At 38.7% G+C, this 23,304-nt stretch overlaps 1 protein-coding gene across 2 annotated transcripts in view; it reads left to right on the top strand.

Annotated features, from left to right (window-relative positions):
- The window catches only part of LOC129779793 (uncharacterized), a 375,110-nt gene that overhangs the window by 251,205 nt on the left and 100,601 nt on the right, over positions 1–23,304 (top strand). For both annotated transcript variants that reach the window (XM_055787497.1, XM_055787495.1), the window contains exon 5: positions 18,297–18,814. In XM_055787497.1, coding sequence (XP_055643472.1) covers positions 18,297–18,814 — 518 coding nt within the window. The remainder of the gene's footprint in view (positions 1–18,296; positions 18,815–23,304) is intronic.

The following is a 23,304-nucleotide window of genomic DNA, read 5'->3' as shown; positions in this document are numbered from 1 at the left end:
TTAATAGTCATTTGATTCAGCCACCTCATTGATTTTCAGTCTGTCAGACCTATGTGCGAGTATAGGAAGGTTAATGAAAGATAATGTAGATGAAGAGAATCAATCAAAGAGGATAGGCCCTATTGACATGTTGCTCTAGAAATTTTCTCATATAGCATTTCGAAAACAAAGAAAAACACTTTTAAAATTGGCTCATATGTTGGCTGCTTGCCAACACTAGAACGAAATTGAAATAAAAATTGCTAATGACCTTTTTCATACCATCGTCCGATGTAATTGTTGTGCAAGAGCAAATTTCACGTTATAAACGTTATAAATAAATAAACGTTAAAGGCCTGTTTTGACTATTCGGACTGACAGAGAAAGTAAGAGTAGCAAAATATGACATGAGTTAAAACCTGCATTTTTTTCCATTTTTCATGCCTTTTCGCTTGTGTGCATGCCTCCATTTTTAGTGGCTTTCATGGTCTAGAGCAGGGATTCTTAAGCTATTTTGGCCAAGAGACCCCTTTTCCAGAATAAAGTGATACCATCGACCCCTATAGCCAAATTACATTAACAATAGTATCTATATCTTATCATATCATATCAAAATCATTGCGGTTGATTAAGTGAGTAAGTTCGACATCATTTTCTTAACAATAAACAGACATAATATTCAGTAAATATCAAGTGTAAATCATAATTTTTCCTCCAGTGCACGGTTCAAACGCATCAATTGTCGTCGGTAGAGGTCTCCTGTTAGTGGCTCTCGTGTCCGAGTGGTTAGCGTCCCACATTATCATGCCGGGGGTTCGGGTTCGATTCCCGTTCTGGTCGGGGAAATTTTCGTCAAAGAAATTTGCTTCGACTTGCACTGGGGTCACGCGTATTCTAGAGCTTGCCACTCAGAATGCTTTCAAGGCGTGTTATTTGGTATAGAAATCTCAACTAAATACTAATTAAAATGACGCAAGTAATACTACGTTGAGACGGCGAAGTTCCTCTAGGAACGTTAGTGCCATTTAAGAAGAAGAAGAGATCGGTTTTAGCAGCTCATAGTACACCACACCCAGCTGGTCCCACCAAACAGCATAACCTTCTGACCATGAATAATCCGCGTGGCTGTCGATGTTGATGCATGGCCGGGGTATCCATACGTTGCCCGACATTTAGGATTGTCGTAATGGACCCACTTTTCATCGCCAGTAACGATTCGATGCAAAAAAAAACCCTTTCTTTTATGCCGTTGGAACAGTTGTTCGCACGTGAAAAAACGGCGTTCGACGTCTCGTGGCTTCAATTCATACGGCACCCAATGTCCTATCTTTCGGATCATTCCCATTGCTTTTAAACAATCAGATATGGTTTGCTGAGCTACTCCAAGTGTTTGAACAAGTTCTTGTTGCATTTGTGACAGATCTTGATCGAGTAAAGCCTACAATTTTTCATCTTAAAACTCCGGTTAAAACTGGCGGTTCAGAACGTTCTTCGTCTCCCAAGTCAAAATTACCACTTTTAAACCGTGCAAACCACGTTTGACACGTTCGCTCAGTAGGAGCATGGTCACCATAAACTTGCGGTTTCCGCAGCTTTTTTCTTCATATTGAAGTAATGAAGTAACCCTCCCCGCGAAAACACTCTCGTTGGTTCAAAATTCGAAGTGGCAAAAAACTATGTTGTTTACGCATTATAAAAAAATATATACTGACGACAGACGCGCAATGACAGTAGCTTTCCAACGAACGTCTGGAAATTTTATTCACTGGAATAGTAGTCAAGTTACGCCATCTGTTGTAAAACCGAAGAAACTTACCGGTACACCTAATACTTCCTACTAAAATTTTTGCATTTGCATTCTTAAAACAAGATAGTTCACGTTACACAACTTATACAGTATCTTGAATGATTCAAATGAGAACTTGTTTTTATTAATAGGGGTCGATTTTAAGGCCTCGTTGACCACCAAAATCAGTTTTCGTTCATGTCGACCCCTGGGAATCTGAAATAGACCCAAGGGGTCAATATCGACCCCTTGGCAGTGTTCCGAGCTCTGCAATACACTTTTCTTACCCAATGTTAAAGTTTCTAAAACTTACATTATGGACCCATTAAACGTAAAAAAAAAATTGTATTGATATCAACACAATTTTATTCTATTGATTTTCATGACATGAAACGCTATGACTCAGAAATTACATTTTATTGAGTGGTTTCTATAGCAGTTTCGCTGATGTTGTCTAGCATCAGTGTCGAAAAAATAACGATGCTTTCACCAACACAAACGTTCTTCGTCTCCCAAGTCAAAATTACCACTTTTAAACCGTGCAAACCACGTTTGACACGTTCGCTCAGTAGGAGCATGGTCACCATAAACTTGCGGTTTCCGCAGCTTTTTTCTTCATATTGAAGTAATGAAGTAACCCTCCCCGCGAAAACACTCTCGTTGGTTCAAAATTCGAAGTGGCAAAAAACTATGTTGTTTACGCATTATAAAAAAATATATACTGACGACAGACGCGCAATGACAGTAGCTTTCCAACGAACGTCTGGAAATTTTATTCACTGGAATAGTAGTCAAGTTACGCCATCTGTTGTAAAACCGAAGAAACTTACCGGTACACCTAATACTTCCTACTAAAATTTTTGCATTTGCATTCTTAAAACAAGATAGTTCACGTTACACAACTTATACAGTATCTTGAATGATTCAAATGAGAACTTGTTTTTATTAATAGGGGTCGATTTTAAGGCCTCGTTGACCACCAAAATCAGTTTTCGTTCATGTCGACCCCTGGGAATCTGAAATAGACCCAAGGGGTCAATATCGACCCCTTGGCAGTGTTCCGAGCTCTGCAATACACTTTTCTTACCCAATGTTAAAGTTTCTAAAACTTACATTATGGACCCATTAAACGTAAAAAAAAATTGTATTGATATCAACACAATTTTATTCTATTGATTTTCATGACATGAAACGCTATGACTCAGAAATTACATTTTATTGAGTGGTTTCTATAGCAGTTTCGCTGATGTTGTCTAGCATCAGTGTCGAAAAAATAACGATGCTTTCACCAACACAAACAAAACCATTGCCGAAGATTGAAAGATGAAAATTTTACTTTCAGAGCACTTGCTCGAGTTTTCCGACGTTTTTCACTATACAGTGCGACAGCAGAAGAAAATTTAATATCATGTGAGTAATCGATTAGAGTTTGGTTGATATTATTTGATAGGAAGTGTGCGAAAATGATCATTTTCTTCACACTGTTTCGCAAAATTATTGATTTTCTGGCGAGGGGTGAGGGAGGGAGATGAAAGAAATGAGCGCCATTGTGGCAGCCATTTGTGGCTAGCTTCCACCTTCACCTTAACGGATACTGATTCCTGGCCCTGGTGACAACTCGTCGCTGTTTCTAGTTTTAGAAATATATAACAATGTAGATAGAGTATCACACAAAGAAAAATACCAGCGATAGAAAGAGAGGCAACGAGAAATTTTGAGTGCTTTAACCAGACGCTGTTATGTCATTACTTTTGTCTGGGTCCCCTCACATTGCTCAATTCCGGGTAATGAGAGGGCTGACTCATTGGCAAAGGTAGGTGCAATGGAAGGCGATATTTATCAGCGTCAAATCGCCTTCAATGAATTTTATTCTTTAGTCCGTAAAAATATCATCGTTAAATGGCAACGTAAGTGGAACGAAGATGAATTGGGTCGGTGGCTTCACTCGATTATCCCTAAGGTTAGCCTCAAACCATGGTTCAAAAGTCTGGACTTGAGTCGGGACTTTATTCGCACCTTCTCTCGACTCATGTCCAATCACTGTTCGTTAGACGCGCTACTCTTTCGTTTTAATCTTGCCGATGGCAATATCTGTGCTTGTGGCCAAGGTTACCACGACATCGAACACGTTGTTTGGTAGTGCGAGGTGTATCTTGTTGCCAGATCGAATTTAGAAAACTCTCTTCGGGCCAGAGGAAGACAGCCCAATGTGCCGGTGAGAGATGTGTTGGCTCGGTTAGACCTTGATTACATGTCCCAAATATACGTCTTCTTAAAAGTTATCGATCTTCGTGTGTGATTGTCCTTATATCCTTATATTTTCCTTTTCCTTTTCCTTCGCGAGAAATTAAATCCCTTCTTACTAACAATAGAATAAGGTGAAATGTAAATACATATTAGATATAAGATAGGCTTAAGAATTGAGTATGATGAATGTGAGTGCGAATGTGAGTGTGAACATTGTCAACATATCCTTATATCCCTTCCTTTTCCTGAAAAAAATGTCACCCTTCTAAACTCGAGCAAACTGCGAGTAATCGGTTCTCTACTTCATTAACACTAGAATTAATGAAAAATGATTATATATACTTGTAACAATACAGATAGGAGTTTGGCTCCTTTAAACTTATGTAACTGAGCCTGTAAAAATAAACGATTTAATAAAAAAAAAAAAGAGAAGCAGCTCAACATACTCTCCGAAAATACGGAAGATCCGGATAATGGATCAGGATAATAAAAATAAACAAATGTCTTCATCAAATGTAACCAGTTGCGGTTAGTACATTCCTCGAAGAGTTATATCTATTTGAATCGTGACAAAATTTTGCTTGTCACATTATTTTGTCTACCTTTTGTCTATTCTATGGTTGAATCAACTGATTTGTTCGAGTCACATTTAGTTGATTACTAATTATATTCTCCCTTCCCATTCTATGTGATCACTCCACCATATATCACGAAGTACAGACAAAATAAATCTACCTTGAGGCAAAATAGAGGGCCGCCCCTACAGTTGTTTTTTAAAATTATAGTGCCTGACACCTGCCATGTGCACCGTCTCATTTGTTTACACCAGAGATACATTCCAGTAATCATCGCGTGCACACAACCGGGGGTTAGTTTGAATTTAAAGCGTTGGAATAGTGGTGCAGGTACAGTGGGTACAGAACACGATGAATAAGAACAAATTGGAATGGAGGAGACGAATAATTTTAGCCTCTATGAATTCATACCCGGTAATGCGCTGCTGATGCACTAATGAATGATCCTTTATTCGGGGAAAACTTTTTCCTGTGAATATACGACCGGAAGGGTGATTGGGATGATTGAAGGTTTTGGTTGAATCAACTCGAATTACAGGTTACTTTGTATTATGGTTTGATTTTCCGCAAAAACAGTTTCGTGTGTTCAATTATGAATTCATAAATAATTTGTGTAACGTTTTTTTAAAGCATCGAAACATAGCTTGTTTTTTTTTCCTTCATATTTTACGTTGTACTGAGAAAAGTAATTCACGGATCGAAACTGGAACGAAAATAGCAGAATTCAAACGTAATGTCCTGATTTCATTCAGTGCAGCACCAACGTTCAATCCGAAGTGTACAGCATTACAATCCCTGTTCATTCCCCTTCACATGTATATATATGCGGAAATCCGCTGTCATCTTGAACGTGACCTACAACGTGTCGAAAAGTGGAACAATGCAACACGAATAATAAATCAATATCACGAGAGGGGAAACAAAGCTCCGTCTTATGCCGGGATTACAGTGCACAATGAAACACTAGGGGACGATGTTGGGAATCGTATCGGTATATAAACATGTATATCCATATGAGCAAATAGGAACAAAGCGCAAACAGCGCAATGTATCTGGATTCTTACTACGTCGTTATAAACATGTTTTTCGCTGTGATAGTACAGAGCTGGAGAAGCATGATGCTTGCAGAAGAGCAACGGCAGAAGCAGTGACTCGACACCAAGAACATGCAATTAATCACAGAGGAATTAAGAAAAAGGTCAAGAAACGAGAAAAACAAAATCATTATTGAGCAGGTGAAAATAATAGCAGCTGAACTTAGTCAATTCTTCTTCCAAACGTACTTTTCCTTATCATTCCCTCAAGGTGAGCTCACAGATTTTCTAAAAGGTTAAGTCTTCGATAGCGTTGATTTTACATTTTACAGCAGTCACATCATTTGAAAAGCCTACGCCGACGCTTGGAACGAAGACGTGCGCCACATCATCACATTGAGGCTTACCTTCTTGTTGCCGAAGTGTGTATGAAGCAGAATTTTTTCGCATTCAGGGGAAAAATGTACAAGCAAACGTTTGGTTTGAGCATGGGTAGCAAACTTTCACCTCTTCTGGCGAATGTCTTCATGAGCGACTTTGAGGATGAAATTGCAAAAGAAAAACTCTTCCCTCGAACATGGAGATGATACGTAGACGACATTTTCGCATCGGTGAAAGAGCGCTACCTAGCCAAAACGCTCGACATGCTGAATTCTCGTCACGATTCGATCACATTTACTTGTGAAAAAGAGGTGGATGGAAAATTACCTTTCCTGGACTTGGAGATTACCAGGAAAGAAGACAACACCCTGAAATTAGGAATCTACCGCAAACCAACTTCCACTGATCGTTTTATAACGAGCGATTCCTTCCATTCCATGGCACATCGCCTTTACAATATCCCCATGGAAGAAGAAGAGTTTGCGAAAGAAAAAGAAAATATTTACAAAGCGGCCACAGTAAATGGGTACGGGAAGGAATTTGTGGAAAGGATTCTTCGAAAACACAAACGCAAAAAATACATACTAGGCATCACAACACTACAACCGGAGATAGACGACATAAAGAGAATTACTCTGCCATTCTACCCCAAAATAACGAATCCGATCAAAAACACACTTAAAAGACAAGCACTACACATAGTGTATAAAAGCGAAAATACCCTTCGTGATTTGCTATGTAACCTGAAGGACAAGATTTCTCCCGACGAGCAATCCGGGATTTATGAAATACCGTGCCGAAATGGCCCTGCTGTATATATCGGGCAAACTCGTCGAAAAGTTAAGGTACGCATAAGGGAGCATAGAACGGCAGTAGATAACAGCAAATCAAATGACTCAGCAGTAGCGGTACACACCACCAGCCTTGACCACAACATCGATTGAACGAAAGCAAAGCTGATAAAATACGTCCGAAAGTCAACACAACTTAACGCATGGGAATCAATGTTCATCAGCAACTCCCAGAAGCCGTTGATGAATGAAGATGATCCTCCCATCACTTCATGTTTGTTCAACTTAACGGAGCTGAGAATTCAGTAACTTAACTCTCCATCCTTCGGACGACTGCACAACACGCACGAAGACAACGAGTAATCAGTCGGACATTGGCCCGTAGATGGGCAGCTTCGCGCCCGAAACCGGTCGACACTTAAGGTAATTTTTAAACCATTTAATAGTAAAAACAGTAAGTGTTTGTCTTGTCTCGCGTCGCGTCTTAGTGAATATCACATCATGATTAGCTCCAAATAATTTTTCGGATTTCATGGCATTCTCTCTCGCATATCGACTCGATAATCAAGAAACATCAACTAATCTATGATATAAACCATAACATCCCATACTAGTGGATCGAATTCTGAAAAACGAATAAAAATTATAATACTTCTAATTGTCGTCAATTTGAACTATCTGCGGACTAGTGTATCATAACTTGTTTGCAACTTGAACAAATTTTAACCCGATTCGATTGGTATGCAAATAATCAAATTCAGCCGCAGCAAAAGGAGATGTTTTCTAATACGGTTCCCTTAAAGATAAAATCTATAGCCCTACGTAAAAATAGGACAGTCCTTGCAGTGAAGTTTCACGTTAAAGTGTACCATGCATTATTGTATGCAATATAGCATGGGAGTTAACGCAAACAATAGCCTTCCATCATTCGAAGTAAAAGATAGAGACAAAGTAATAAATATCGATAATACAACTCTTTCTAGCTACGACAATAGTTAGAGAGCATACAAAAGAGGGCTCGTTTGAAAGCCTCTCTAATATAATTCGGAACCTATCTCGTCATATGGTCTATGTTCAACACAAACTGCCATAACTTGAGGCCATACCCATTGCCATTGTATCAGCAGTACACTTGCCACAAATAGTTTTCATGTGGCAATTTTTCGTCCCGTGGCAATTTGAAAACTGTGTTACGTCGCGATTTTATGGTTTGTAGTGGTCCCATTGTACCACAATGCTGAAGATTGTATTGATTTCCCTCAGGCGTGTAATGTTGGCAGAACCGTTCTTAATGTGGGTCACATACAAGACGTTGGAGTAGCCATCGTCTTGAGTTTTGTGGCACTATCAGCGGCGCAGACAGCCCGATTTGGTTGGCGCATTCTGCGTTGTACTCGCGCAATTGTCGTACTTGAGCAACACACAGTGCGGAAATGTCGACGATTTCAAGTTCCCCTTCTTTGCGTTGTAATGTCACTCTCTCCAGTGCCGATTGAGGTTGGTGCATTGCGGCCTCTTTGAATGCTTTCCTCATCCTCCTCTCAAGGTCTTCTAGGTCAGTTTTGCTCCATTTAACTACTTCAAAATTGAAGGTCACCATACCTTATCTTATTGCCATGACCATTTCTATTGAGCGTACTACTGAGTGAACCCCAGACAAAACCAAAGCGAGCTGACAGAGTCGCCTTGGAATATTCATATACTATATACCGCTTGTCCGACTATGGCTGCGTCGAAGATGGACTGGTCTTTGCAGCTATGAGTTTTTTCTTGCAGTCTTTCTGCTCTTTTGTGATGATGTGATGTTATTCGCAGTGGGCAAAAACTTTGGCGGTTATGATGCTGATCAGTATGTTGTACAGACTCGATGGGCACATTATTGGTCTGTACATTGATGGGTTCAATGTGTTGCTGTCTTTGGGGGGGGGGACTGTAGGAAGGGCACGTCACGGGTGGCGAATTCAGGAAGTATGTGGAGGTTACGTAGCACCTTGTTGTTGGATATGCGACGGGCAGCTTCTTGTGCCAGAAGATCCGAACACCATCAGGGCCCGGTGCTGCCCAGTTTCTCAGGTACCGTGAGGCTTCGCGGACATCGTGCTCTCCGACGATGATAGTTGGCATCTCTCCAATTTCACCACAACTCTCCTCCTCCTGTCTTAACAACATTTGTCCTACGCGATTTTGTACTGGGGTCTCCAAAATACCTATCCAGAAGCTCGTTACATCGCTGATAATTCTAGCTATTCTAGCTAGCAAGTATTCTAGCTTCTCGTTGCTTATATGGTCGTAGAACGCTTTTTCGTTATCTCAGAACATGAGCACATGTTTTGGCATCCTGATTTATTATATTAACACATTGCGGACCGCTCACGAGTTTTCTCGTGTTTCGCGTTCCGTCTGTAACGGATGGGTCACGAAATGAACCGTGTTTTCTACACTTGATGGTTAAATCCTTACTCTTCCAAGAATCTAACAAGGCCTACCGATGGCTTGCCTTCGTCTCATCAACGCCGAAGGGAACGATTTCATTCGTGGAATCCGGACAAATGAAGCGTACAAGTTTGCCCTAAAACGTGCGATCCTTAATGTGTTAAATGAGTTTAAAAATTACAAAATATGTGTCACTCTCCCATACTGGTACAGCATTTGTATAATATATATGCCATAGCAATATAGGAGCACTATGAGCGAGCGAAACAAGAGACACATTGCAAATAAGCACACACTAAACCTTTCCGTGTACTTTGTCACATACACGGCCCAGACCGAAAAGAATATAGGTTACCGTTTATGCTCTCCTTTTTACTCTTAGAAAACACCTTTCAACTACATTTTATAAGGTGGTGTAATATTATCACGCATTTATGCAACAGCAACAGTAGCTATGTGGATAGCGTGGTTGTATAAAACAGCCTGGCATTCCAGTCGGCGTTGGCTCGATCCCCGCATGACATCGTTTGGACTTTTTTTTTCATAACCACTAGTGGTTCCATGGGAAATTGCCAACACTTGTGTTCGAAAGTATTTGACATGCTGCCTAACGCACTATTTGACATTGTTATGATGGATTATGATTATTGCATTGAAAAAGGAATATTTTGTATAAAAAAACAGCATTTGCGGTTAAAAAAGTAATGCATTCAAAAAACAAGAAATCATCCGGCTTCGACGAAATTTTTAGCGTTAACGTTTCGAATACGACGAAACGTACGTGGATATGGATTTTGGACAGTTCCCAGGCCTGAAATTTTATGAGACCACTGCCAAAGGAGATACCTCCAGAAAATTGAAGTCCGTTTACGTTGATAAATTTGCCAGGTAGTTCTCAATATGGCAAGGGATGCGGCAGACATGAACCGATCATGGAATAATCAATCTCTAGATACAACTAGTTTTGTGATTTCGGATTCTAAATAAATAAAGCTTTGGACATTTAATTTCATTTAGGAAAAATGTAAACCATTACATTGGTTGATTAAAGTGTTTAGTATGATTTTTTTACTGTGGTAGCTGAGAGCAGACAACAACGCTTTCATAGTTTTTGAACCTAACTGATAGCTGTGATGTTGGCATCATTCGAGCACATAGGAAGAGATAGGCGATAGCAGGGAGCTAGTCAATTGTGGAGCTAGTCAATTGTTTGTTTTATATAGTATTTAAACTCATTCACTCGTTCACTAATTTAGCTAATAGCTGTTAATAAGGAAGACCTGTTCCGAAATTATTTATTTTGTTTTCTACCATGCGTTACAAACGTTATGCTTTTTCAACACTGATTCTGTTATTCTGCACGTAGTAGATTACAGTAACGCACAGCATGGGTCAGTATCATCATGCCCTGGTCAAGACCAAAGTACGTAGAATCAGAAGGTAGTCTACTCCCTGTTTTGTTCAAGTGTGATAGGCAGAGAAAAAAAAGCTAAAAATAGTAATAAACCATCGATCGAATCCATATAAATCCAAACATTTTTTAATTTTTTAAATTATAACACGAGAACTGTCTCAAAATATGTTTCGAAATGATGAAATATCAGTTTACTTAATTATTTTAAAACTTAAAACAGTGAAATTATCGCACCTGTACTATAGAAATAATGCAAAACCGATAAACAAATGTGTGGAGAGGTTATATAGAAGCAGTGTCGTTCCCATTTCCGATCCAAGGAGCGAATGCATGGGATAGCTGAAAACATCTACGATTAGATTATCTCATTCGAAATTATTCTGTTCCGGCATCGCGGGACGTGATACTTAAACATTTTGCTGAGGTAAACAAAAACTATTCAGTATGAAATCGATGAAAAATCACATAAAATCTTACTTGCAGTGAAAAAGCGGTACACTTTCATGTTTATCGTCGGCTCGACTTGCGATTTTGTCACTTCTTAAGATTTTTAGAACATTTAAAATCGAAAAATATTGAAAAAACTTCGCGTGGGAAAATTCACTGGTTTTGGTTGTGTTAAACTTTGATTGCATTAGTTGCCACGAAAATATGAAGTTTACATATCATGCATACCAGTCAGTTACTCGAATGGTGAAGAATTGAATGTTTCAACGAATAACGTTGAAAGAGGATATACAGAAACTAATTACATATTTCCAAAAATTGTTTCGCATTATAAAATAAACAGAACATGTCACGAACTAAAATGTTTGTTTTTTTTTCCTTTGATTTCTTCTTATATCAGAAATAGTATTCTAATGTGTACTATGTTTGGATTTCAGAGAAACTTCATGGAAGTTTATCTCTTGTCAGCAATTGTAATTACTTTTTTCACAATTAGGGAGCTGCACACTTCATTCATCTAAAGCTAAGTCGCAAACGAAAAGCTTTTCGTTTTAATCTAGGTCATACGGAGTCATTTAAATTTATTTTTCAAGTGAACTTTAAATGAAAAAACCTTGCAACATTTTTTCCCATGCACTGTCAAATGTTTCTCTGTCGAAGGAACAGAAGATTCTGTGACTCTGACTAGGTTCATTAACGTTTTTGGTCGAAGTAACGAGAAGAAAAATTAAATTGAAATTTAGTTTACAACACCTCAATAATACTGAAATTTCAGTTTCTGCTAAAATGTCAGTTGGGCTCTTATGATTTTGAACGCTAGCATTGATTCAAAAAAAAAATCGAGGGGTTGTATCCGAGACACGACCGCTTAGGACGTAGGACTACGTAATATTTTTTTTTTTTGTCAGATATGATTTACGAATACGTCGGAATTTAATAAATAAGCTTTAGTAAAATGTTCCGGAAACCCTGAAAATGTTTGATGGCTTGCGTGGTTTTGTAGAATCATTTCGAGAAGCAACGATTCTTTCGTGCTTTTGCGAGAACAATATACTAATTGGTCATATGTCGCAATTTGTTTCTTCATATCAATGCACGCATTGCACTGAGTATTTAACGAGAGGCATCTTCCGTGCATCGCCATTCAACAAGCATCAAACACGCGTCTAACAGATGCACACTGTTGCAACGATAAAAATGAAACATTGCGAGAATGACCGTTTATGAAAAATCGTTTCTCGACTCTCGGTCAAAACCGTCAACAAAGCTAGGAGCTTGGTGCATCAGAACAGAGCCGATGCGCACAAGAGCAAATACGAATGGCAACTAAAAGTATCGAATGTGTGCTCTTCACGTGTACTGGAGATGAACAAGTTCTATGTTTCGCGCAACGAGAACAAGCAACACACACAAAGCCAAACCCTGATAGCTACATGGAATGGCTGTACATACACACATATTTTATATATAACGTGAAGTTGTTTCAGTTCTGTTTGTTGGTTTTTTGAGTTTGTTGTTATTTTATGTACATATGTATGTACTTGTTATGTGTGATTTAAACGAAATAAAAAGATAAGATGCATTTTGAATGATATTTTTAATGAATTACATATTTAATGAATTTGGAACCAATCCGATTGAATTTGTATTAGAATAGTATAGTTACTGAAGCGAAATTATCAAATCGTCAAATGAAAATGAAAGGTTCTTTTTTTCTCCCATTTGCTTATTTTGAGGCCCATTAGCATTTTAGCTGTAACAGAGCCGAATTTTAATCGTGTACATGTCACATGTTTATTATATCTATAAACAGCACATTACATAGTAACCATTTAGGTGTAAGAATATTCCTTCTGTTCTTGATGTGATGATCAGTGATGATCATTGTTGTTGTTATTATTGTTATCAATAGAACAGCAGCCCAATGTTTCTTGCAGAGCAGAGCAGATGTATAGATGAATCGATCTTCATTCGACCGAGGACCGATCTCCATCGCTGATGATTGTTGCGTGGACGTAATTATTCTGAACAACACAAAGATGGTCAATGAGGGCTCTGAGTTTTGAAAATGAAAGGTTCTTATACTTTGTTATACTTTGTATAGATACTTATACTTATACTTAGTTAGAATTCGAACCATATTCACTGAAACTGATGAAAATGTTGATGTGAAAGAATGTGCAGTATGCCAGCAGGTGTAATTAGTTGCCGGCACTGGTTGTAAGACTAATATGTCCTCATATGCCTCTTTAAATTCCACTTTTTTGAAAGACCGGGAATATTAAGTTTGGAGAAATGAAATCGAATGAAACCTTCAATTGAAAGCAGTGATCTTCCTTTCACATGTACAATTGAATGTGACATATAGCAATTGAAAGTGACACATGACCATGAATAGGGGAGTTTCAATCGTCAATTGAAAGCATCTGATTTCAAATTCAAAGAAAACGACAGCAGAATGAAAACGAAATTGAATAATCGATGTTTCGGTATGCGTAGTGAATACACACAATCGAAGTTGAAATTGGCTGAAGAGAAAGGAAAGTCATTTTCATCTTTTAGTTTCGAAATTGTCAAGCCCTGCTCACAATGCGCTCTTACACATTTTGTGAATTCTATTCAATACGACGTTTCACGTTGCAAACGTTTCGTCTTTCTTATACCTGAAATGTTATCTTCGAATGAGACTTTCTTCCGTATTGTTTTCATATATTATTTTTATGTAAAAATGTGTTGATCGCTCCCTAAAATGAAATTCTCTATTTGCTTCATGCACACGTTCAGTTTCTCCCAGTTTCGTATTCGCAAATAAATAATTGAATATTCGGCCATCCGACCTCAAAGCTTTTCGGATATGCGGTATCGAGTATCCAGCCAAACTACTATCTGTTTCATCATTAAAATTATCTTCAGTCACAATTTTCGTATGAGATTTTTTCACCATCTGCAAAACAAAGTGTTTTTCATTTACATAGTATGTTCACAAAAATGTCCAATTAAACTTGTCGCATTACAGGTCTGTCCAATTAGCTAGATGTCGAATTAGATGTAACTTACAGTACTAATAAAAATGACGCAAGTGATACTAAGTCGAGACAGCAAAGGTTCACCAGAAACATTAGCTTGAACTTGAGCTGGGGTAGACTGTACAATTCGTAGTTGCTCTCCGTGATTGACCTGAACCAATCAAATTGCACAAAGAACACACAGAATGACGCTTGGGACTAGCAAACCATTCTCGTTGTGCAATTTTCAGTGATTCGAGCTTTAAATGATAAATAACGACGCCGGTCACGTCCTCACAGTCACCAGGGGAAAGGTGGGACCAGAATGCCGCGCCATGCGTCGCGTTGCGACAATTGTGCTTTGACACTTCATTTTAAATATGTGTGTTTCCATTTAGTCGAACACAATAATGCGTTGCGTCATTCGCATCGTTGTACTAAACGCTAACATTTGTTCTAAACTGCTTGCGCAGAATTCGCGATGACAGTGGCATGGTGTCGACGTCTGGTGACAATTTCAAATTAGGGCCATAATTTGGGTCCCAAACTCATTAGTGTAATCTCTATCAGATTAGAAGACACGAAGCAGGTTTTCAAATTCTAAAATTTTAATGAAAATTTTCACATCATGTTATTTGATTACTTGAAACACGTGTTTCTGACTTTCGTTCAACCATATGGCTAAACAATTCCAACATTGTTGCTGAATTTTTTCATCATAATATAGAGTTGTCTTTACAAACAATTTCCGTATGAGACTTTTTCACCACCTGCAAACAAAAATGTTTTTCATTTGAATAGAGTACTAGTTTGATATAGAAAAGCTAATTTTCATTCATAATTTTAATTTTGAAAACGTGTTCATTCCGACTGAAAATCTGCTATTCTTTCACTCTCCCCTAAACTAGTAAACGAAGCTCAATGCCGGCAGCGCGGATATGTCAATGTGTTGTTTTTAAAAACATTCAACTGATCCTCGGACACAACAAGAATAAGATTTTCATACGAACTTTATTTTGTTTTTGTTTACATGAAAAGTGGTGACGCGAATGCTAGATTGTGACTGCAAATCAGCAGACTGCGTCGGACGAATGTTTTAGTACAAAACGCAAGCAATGACTGCTGATGAGAAGCAACGCACAACGCGGCATTCTGTTTCCACCTGAAGGGAAGGAATGTTAATATGATATTCGCCGCCCGACGGCCAGAAGGGTCGCCTCTATAGTGCGGTTCCCTAGCGTTTATCATGGAAGGGATAGTGTGATACTAAAAACGTGAACTCTCAACTATTCGGCGAAATGAGATGAATTGTTTTCTATGAATTACTGTAATTTAATTCAAATTATAATTATTTTAATTTTTCCTCAATTTTAACTGAATGATTACTACGTAATTTTTTGTAAGCTGTTTTGTTTAAAAACTTTGTTCTCAAAAGCAAATAAAGCAAATCGAAAGTTAGGTGACTGTGGGAATATGAGTGAGAATTATTCGTTAGTATGCACTGGGCTGGAGTTTTTCTTCTACACAATTACACAATCCCATCAGAATATACAAGGAATTTTTACGAATTATAACCAGATAATCAGAACTTTGGGATAAAATATATGACAAAAGATAAAATTGATTAGAAAGATAGAGAAAACTGAGCTGTGGGATATATTTGCTTGACAATTTAACTGCTTGTACAGCTATTATGTCTCCGTTCATCGTGATAATACCACTCGAACAAAATTCGATTATATATCTTTCTGCCATCAAGCCATTTACACACGATTCCGCTTTGATTATGAACGACTCACGCACACACTAACACTTATAGCTTGCATCACTCGGTGGAAGAAAAAAAACATGATGGAACATGAAAATAACCGAGTCAACAGGAAATGATGAAAACGGAATAAAATGTATACAAATTGCATACAATTCATTTCGTTTTCACCGTGAAGTGACGTTCGTAATCAGGCCCATAGATTTAACTCATAAACTTTGATCTTCTACTTTCAGTAGATTTCATTTCACCTCCACTTCACTATCTGTTTTGCAAGCACACACAAACTTGAAGAAAAATTGCGTATTGCAAAGCAAGACGGACTGTACCGAAAAATGTCTCTCCATGTTACGCAATCGTCATGCAAAAACAAAATAGTTTTTAGCAGTTGCATTAATCAATTGCTTTCTTTAGTTGTCTGAAAAGTTTCGAAAAACTCCAATGAATCCGTTCTTTATTTCGTATCACTTTCTCATTTCGAAGTACATGGTTTTAAATCAGAAAACCATGAAAACTGTGAGGAATAGCACAGAACACAAACGCGTCTGTCTGCAACCGCTTAATCCGAACTCACAAAGGTTCACTAGAAACATTAGTGCCATCAACAAAAAAGGAGAAGAAGAACATTAATTTGATACGTCGAGCTTAATTTTCATTCATAATTTTTATTTTAAACAAGTTTTCATTCCGCCTGAAAATCCAAAGTCCGCAATTCCATCTTTGACGCTTCACAAAACTGTAAAACAAAGCTCAATGTCGTCAACACGGATTCGGTTTTGCCACTAAAGTACATTAAACCCGGACTTTGACAGCGATTTTTTCGCTTTGGGTTTTCGTTTCGATTCACTTTTATTCTAGCCTTTCTTGATTTACAATTCGATGCAAGAAATCCTTTCTATTTTGCCTATGGAGCAGTTGTTTGCACGTGGAAAAAGCGGCTTGAGTTTCTACGAAATCCAATTTCCTATTCTCTTTGCACATTACTCATCACCATGAGTATCTCTTGTTGAGTCTCAGAAGAATCTTGACCCCGATTCAACGGTATTAAAGTTCACCGACCTCCCTTCGCGTTTCCTGCCGCTGATATTGAAATCGCAACGTTAAAACACTGGAAAGAAAAGCAGCGCTATCCACGAACCATGTTTTGTTGGTACAAAGATTGACGCATCGATATTTAGAGGGACATAATGTCGCTTCAACATCATGGTCCAATACCTTTCAATGATAATTAGGCAATCTTTTGAAAATCCCTCAAAACCTATATGTACCCCATAGGCAGCTTCAGTATGTCGGTTACTGTAGCAGGCTCGATCCGTTTATTACCACCATGGAGTTCCAATTTGAACACTACGCTTTTAGACACAAGGCGATAGCGGCTATAGGCTCTAGTGGTTTCCGAGTAGCTCCATCGACACACGCCTCATCGATCGACAATGCAATTTATGTAACAAAAAAGGGTCATCGTGGCAGTTTGGGAACATAATTCGACGATAGTTCTCGTTTGCGGTGACCTTTTTGCCAGTCAACGATCGTTACAGCTATATGTATATCCCTATAGAGATAGTGTTGGCTTTGTTAGAAGCAAGAAGGATTCATTCAGTGCTGTGTAGTTGGCCGCATGAAGATAACGCCACCAACAATTGATAAATCCCCACCCAAGCGATGCGTGAAATCCACTTCTGAGATAATATTGCTCGTAACGAATGGGATACTACATGACATGCAACATTTCTCTCCTTTTGAAACGGTGGTGGTGTTTTTGTATTATATGGGTAGTTTTTTCTCGTTTTATATTTTTTTCGCTGAATGTATAGCGTCACTCATGCATTTTATCTGAATGCCACAAGGATATACGCGAGGATGTGGCAAGCATCCACCGTGCCAAGAAGCATGAGAATGTGCATTGCCACACCATTCTTTGCACCACTCTTGTGCGGTTTGTGATTTATGTTTCATCGAGTGTATCGACAGAACTTTTGTGGATAGATATATGTATACAAAACATAAACGACGCGAGATTTTAGCATTTAACCACAGAAACCAGAGAACGGTATTATGTTCAATTTGAGATACCAACTGTTGGTTTTCGCATCGTTTATATGAATAGTGATTCAAATTTTGAATCTGATACGGTGAAACATGATCGTATGTCCCATTACCGCACACCGAACTTCAGATAAATATTTTGGAAAACGGTTCTTGAGCGTCGCTCACAACCTAGGAGTATCAAACTGTGTGGCCAAATGTGACCCACTCCAATTTCAGATTACATTAATGTAACCGATAACATAAAGTAATATTAACTTCACAGACCACGTCAATGTGTTAAATCGCCGAGGAAGAAATATTAGAACTATTCGCAATATAAATTTGATAAATGTTCCTCTTGTTACCTTCAGCACTGTACACAAATCGTGTGGTTTGTTCCCGTTACAGATTTCCGCATCAGCAGGTACTGCGATGAGCACTTAATTATCGGCAACGAAGCCCAATGGGAGCGGCGCCGTGACAACCAGCCATCTAACGAGACACACGACGTTTCCGGCCCGGAAACAACGATGGAAACGACGGCGTCGGCGACGATGGACGGCGACGAGAGCGGCCAGCTGCTGCACCACTCTTCTGGCTACGAAGCCGGAAAAAGTTATTATAATGGCCATAATTTGCCCGGATTTGCAGAGGACCGAAATCAGTGGAGCTACGATACCTCGTCTTACTACGAGGAGGACCATCAATTGCAGCCGGACGAGTACGATGCCCCCCGAGGTGAACCGAGGGCGGAAGCCTTGCAGCAGCAGCAGGTCCAGCAAATGCATTCGCTTCACAATCTGAAAATCCTCAAACCTGTTCCCGGCGAGGAAGCGGCGATTAATGATGTGGAAAATCAGCGCCAGCTTGAGGCGGAAGCAGCCAACCGGAAGCGCCAGCGGCAACGGCAGAAAGTTTTCTCTCAGGTAAGCGCGGGTGCTTTTGTCCCATATCGGAAGGGAATTATAGCTGTGGCTCAATTGATTGATTTCCGCGGTTGTATATGAGTACGGATTACGAGAGTATCGTCGTGTTAAATTAAACTGATTCATCCGAATCACCATTTTCCTGATTAAGAGCGATTAATTTTTCGTCGGAGTGAATGGGAGCGAATGCTTCCTTTTCTCATCCGACAGGATTAACAGGATTCGAATTCAATTCAACTGTGAAAATTATCTCACAGTTGAATTGAATTCGAATCTTTCATTGTTAGCCGATTATAATTGTTGACTTTCACCTTTCATGAGAAACACAACAATTTCTTACCAGTTCATTGAAATTTTATTGACAAAATTTTATTGAAAAAAGCTATCATATAACCGCAGGGTTGACGTAGGACTGTCGTTGGCTTAGTGATCAATTGTGTTTCTTCAATTGGTAATAATTCCACCGCGGATGTTCCTCATTGGGTACGATATCGCCGCTGCGCAGAGCTATCTTTTGTGTGTATTGATTAAATTATTGATTAAACTAGTTAATGAATGAAACTATTTACTAATTCAATTGCAAACTAATCCCAATTTAAATCAATTCATGCATTATGGTAGTAGTTATCGCAGCGGATAGTTATCAACATTTTGCCTAATATTCAAACGGTATGCGTAGAACTTCAGCGAGCGATCATTGTTGTTGTTATTATTGTTATTAATAGAACAGCAGCCCAATGTTTCTTGCAGAGCAGAGCAGATGTATAGATGAATTGATCTTCATTCGACCGAGGACCGATCACCATCGCTGATGATTGTTGCGTGGACGTAATTATTCTGAACAACACAAAGATGGTCAATGAGGGCTCTGAGTTTTTAAAATGAAAGGTTCTTATACTTTGTTATACTTTGTATAGATACTTATACTTATACTTATACTTAGTTAGAATTCGAACCATATTCACTGAAACTGATGAAAATGTTGATGTGAAAGAATGTGCAGTATGCCAGCAGGTGTAATTAGTTGCCGGCACTGGTTGTAAGACTAATATGTCCTCATATGCCTCTTTAAATTCCACTTTTTTGAAAGACCGGGAATATTAAGTTTGGAGAAATGAAATCGAATGAAACCTTCAATTGAAAGCAGTGATCTACCTTTCACATGTACATTTGAATGTGACATATAGCAATTGAAAGTGACACATGACCATGAATAGGGGAGTTTCAATCGTCAATTGAAAGCATCTGATTTCAAATTCAAAGAAAACGACAGCAGAATGAAAACGAAATTGAAGAATCGATGTTTCGGTATGCGTAGTGAATACACACAATCGAAGTTGAAATTGGCTGAAGAGAAAGGAAAGTCATTTTCATCTTTTAGTTTCGAAATTGTCAAGCCTCGCTCACAATGCGCTCTTACACATTTTGTGAATTCTATTCAATACGACGTTTCACGTTGCAAACGTTTCGTCTTTCTTATACCTGAAATGTTATCTTTGAATGAGACTTTCTTCCGTATTGTTTTCATATATTATTTTTATGTAAAAATGTGTTGATCGCTCCCTAAAATGAAATTCTCTATTTGCTTCATGCACACGTTCAGTTTCTCCCAGTTTCGTATTCGCAAATAAATAATTGAATATTCGGCCATCCGACCTCAAAGCTTGTCGGATATGCGGTATCGAGTATCCAGCCAAACTACTATCTGTTTCATCATTAAAATTATCTTCAGTCACAATTTTCGTATGAGATTTTTTCACCATCTGCAAAACAAAGTGTTTTTCATTTACATAGTATGTTCACAAAAATGTCCAATTAAACTTGTCGCATTACAGGTCTGTCTAATTAGCTAGATGTCGAATTAGATGTAACTTACAGTACTAATAAAAATGACGCAAGTGATACTAAGTCGAGACAGCAAAGGTTCACCAGAAACATTAGCTTGAACTTGAGCTGGGGTAGACTGTACAATTCGTAGTTGCTCTCCGTGATTGACCTGAACCAATCAAATTGCACAAAGAACACACAGAATGACGCTTGGGACTAGCAAATCATTCTCGTTGTGCAATTTTCAGTGATTCAAGATATGCGTAGAACTTCAGCGAGCTGACGACATGAAGGGATATCTTCCAATGCAGTCTTGAAAAATCGAGCCAAAGCGTTGCATTTGAACCCGCTTTTCTAGACCGTGATAGCAAAACGTATTCCGGAGTGTAAAAATGCTTGGGGTATAAAAGTATTGCCGACTTGAATGTATCAGCAATACCGATTTTCCCAACTTTTTGGTTTCGAAATCTGTATTGGGAGAACACATTCCGGTTTTCAAAAATGCAAGCGAGTACAAAAGTACCCGCAGATTGCATCTATTTTGCAGTGTCGATTTTCCGTAGGCTTCGTGGTTTTGAAGTCTTTGTTAGTGAAAAATTTTCCGCTGCTTGCATCTGATTTGCTATGCCGATTTCCACAGGCTCCATGATTTTGAAGTCTGTGTTGGGGAAACATTCATCCATTCTAGCGATCGTACCTCAATCGTTGCGCAATCATAACTGAGTGGATTTCCGAACGGCACTCGTTTATATACCGATTGCTGTGATTTCAATTGTCTGTTTTGAAAGCAATTTAAGGGCTATTGAAACAAGTTTTTGGATCAAAAAGTAACAAACATATAACGCGAAGACATTTTATCTTTCGAATAAAATGGAGTTATAGTTTAGGAGTTATTAATGCTCAAAATCTCGTTCTTCGGCGTAACGCTTTCGTTTTCGAAACATTGAACTTACACACCGTCAAAACACAATTTTGTTGGGCTGATATGTGAGTAGTTGTATCCTGAATATGTTTACTTATTTTTGGATTTTCTTTCATTTGATCTTTTACTTGCTTCTCTTCGACTTTATCTCATCTTCTGTAGCCCTTTTTACCATAATTTAATTTTCTTTCTTCTTCGGTTTCCGCTGTTTTATTTTTCGATTCTCTTGGATTTTTTTTTCGCTTTTTGATTTCTCTGCTGATAAATACATTTTGGTAGGAACAAAAGTCCTTCCTTCTTTCATGTATTTGCAATGCCGATTGCCCCCAGGCAACTTAGTTTTGATGTCTCTGTTAGGAAATACATTTTGGTAGCAACAAAAGTTCCCCTACTTTCATGTATTTGCAATGCCGATTTCCCCCAAGCTGCCTGGTTTTAGTGTCTCTGTTAGGGACCCGCCGCATGTGTCGTCAATGTCCACCAATCAGAAGTGGGTATTTTCGTTAGGATAGCGGTTGAGATTTTTCAATTGTTCGATAGTTAGTTTCATGACATATATTATTTTCTTCAATATAAAAAATTGTTATGGGGTGCCGAAATCGATTGACGCAAAAATTTCATCAATCCATCATAAAATTACTGAGCAATAAGCGTTTGAAGTTGGACAATTTTCACGATGTGCTAAATTTTCGATTTTCAATTTTCACCCCAATATGTTCCCGAAAAACGTAATCCTACTATTATATAACCGCAGGGTTGACGTAGGACTGTCGTTGGCTTAGTGATCAATTGTGTTTCTTTAATTGGTAATAATTCCACCTCGGATGTTCCTCATTGGGTACGATATCGCCGCTGCGCAGAGCTATCTTTTGTGTGTATTGATTAAATTAAGAAATTAAGAAAGACGTAATCCTACGTCAAAAGTTTATACAGTTATTCGCATCAGTTCCCCAAAGTTCACCTTGCTGATCATAAAAAGTACTTTCGAAGGATCAATCTGACCACCGGCCTACATAGCGGTCAATTTATTATATCAATTGTTGTGAATTTTCAAACTCCTCAGTCCCTTAATTTTCTATATTCTATCTATCATATTAGGTTGGGGAAAAAGAAATTCATATTTTTTTTTTAATTTCAAGTGTTTCGGATTGTCTGATTAGGAACGAATATGAACCGTTTTGTTGTATAATAATTACCTTTAGAATGGTAGCCTCATAATGCCTCTCTCATAGAAGTCTTGGTTCTTATTGACGAAAACCTCTGGTTGAAAATCGATTACTATTACAATCTTCTCTTGACCCCATTTTCTTATCAGGAAATTTTGCAATGCGAGAAAACGCCACTGCAAGGTAATTATTATTGTGGGGGCTGTAGTGGACTGTAATTGCTCCGATCGATAAGGGTGCTCACGTTCCCAGCGGGAACCGAGCCGGGTGGGAGCAGGAATCGCTTTGTTCCTTCCCAGGAGGGCATCTGGACCGGACTTCTTGGGTTGGCTTCGCCTCATGAAGCGAACGACGCAGTTGAACTGGACTAGCTTGGCTAGCAATAACCAACTAGCTACTGCTGCTGATGATGTTGGTCTTCTTCTTGCTGCTGGCTCCGATGTGCACTGCACCACTGCTCACGCGAAACTGAATGCCGTGCCGCGATAGGCGTTCATTTTTATGCCATCTAGCACAGCGTGTTTTAGTGATGGCTGGCTCATAGTTGCGCTGTGGGAGAGGTACTCGTGGTTTGT

This window comes from Toxorhynchites rutilus, chromosome 3 (genome assembly GCF_029784135.1).
Source record: "Toxorhynchites rutilus septentrionalis strain SRP chromosome 3, ASM2978413v1, whole genome shotgun sequence".
In the NCBI taxonomy this organism is placed as follows: domain Eukaryota; kingdom Metazoa; phylum Arthropoda; class Insecta; order Diptera; family Culicidae; genus Toxorhynchites; species Toxorhynchites rutilus.
Note: the sequence above shows the minus strand (reverse complement) of the source record. Positions and strands in the feature narration are given on the sequence as shown.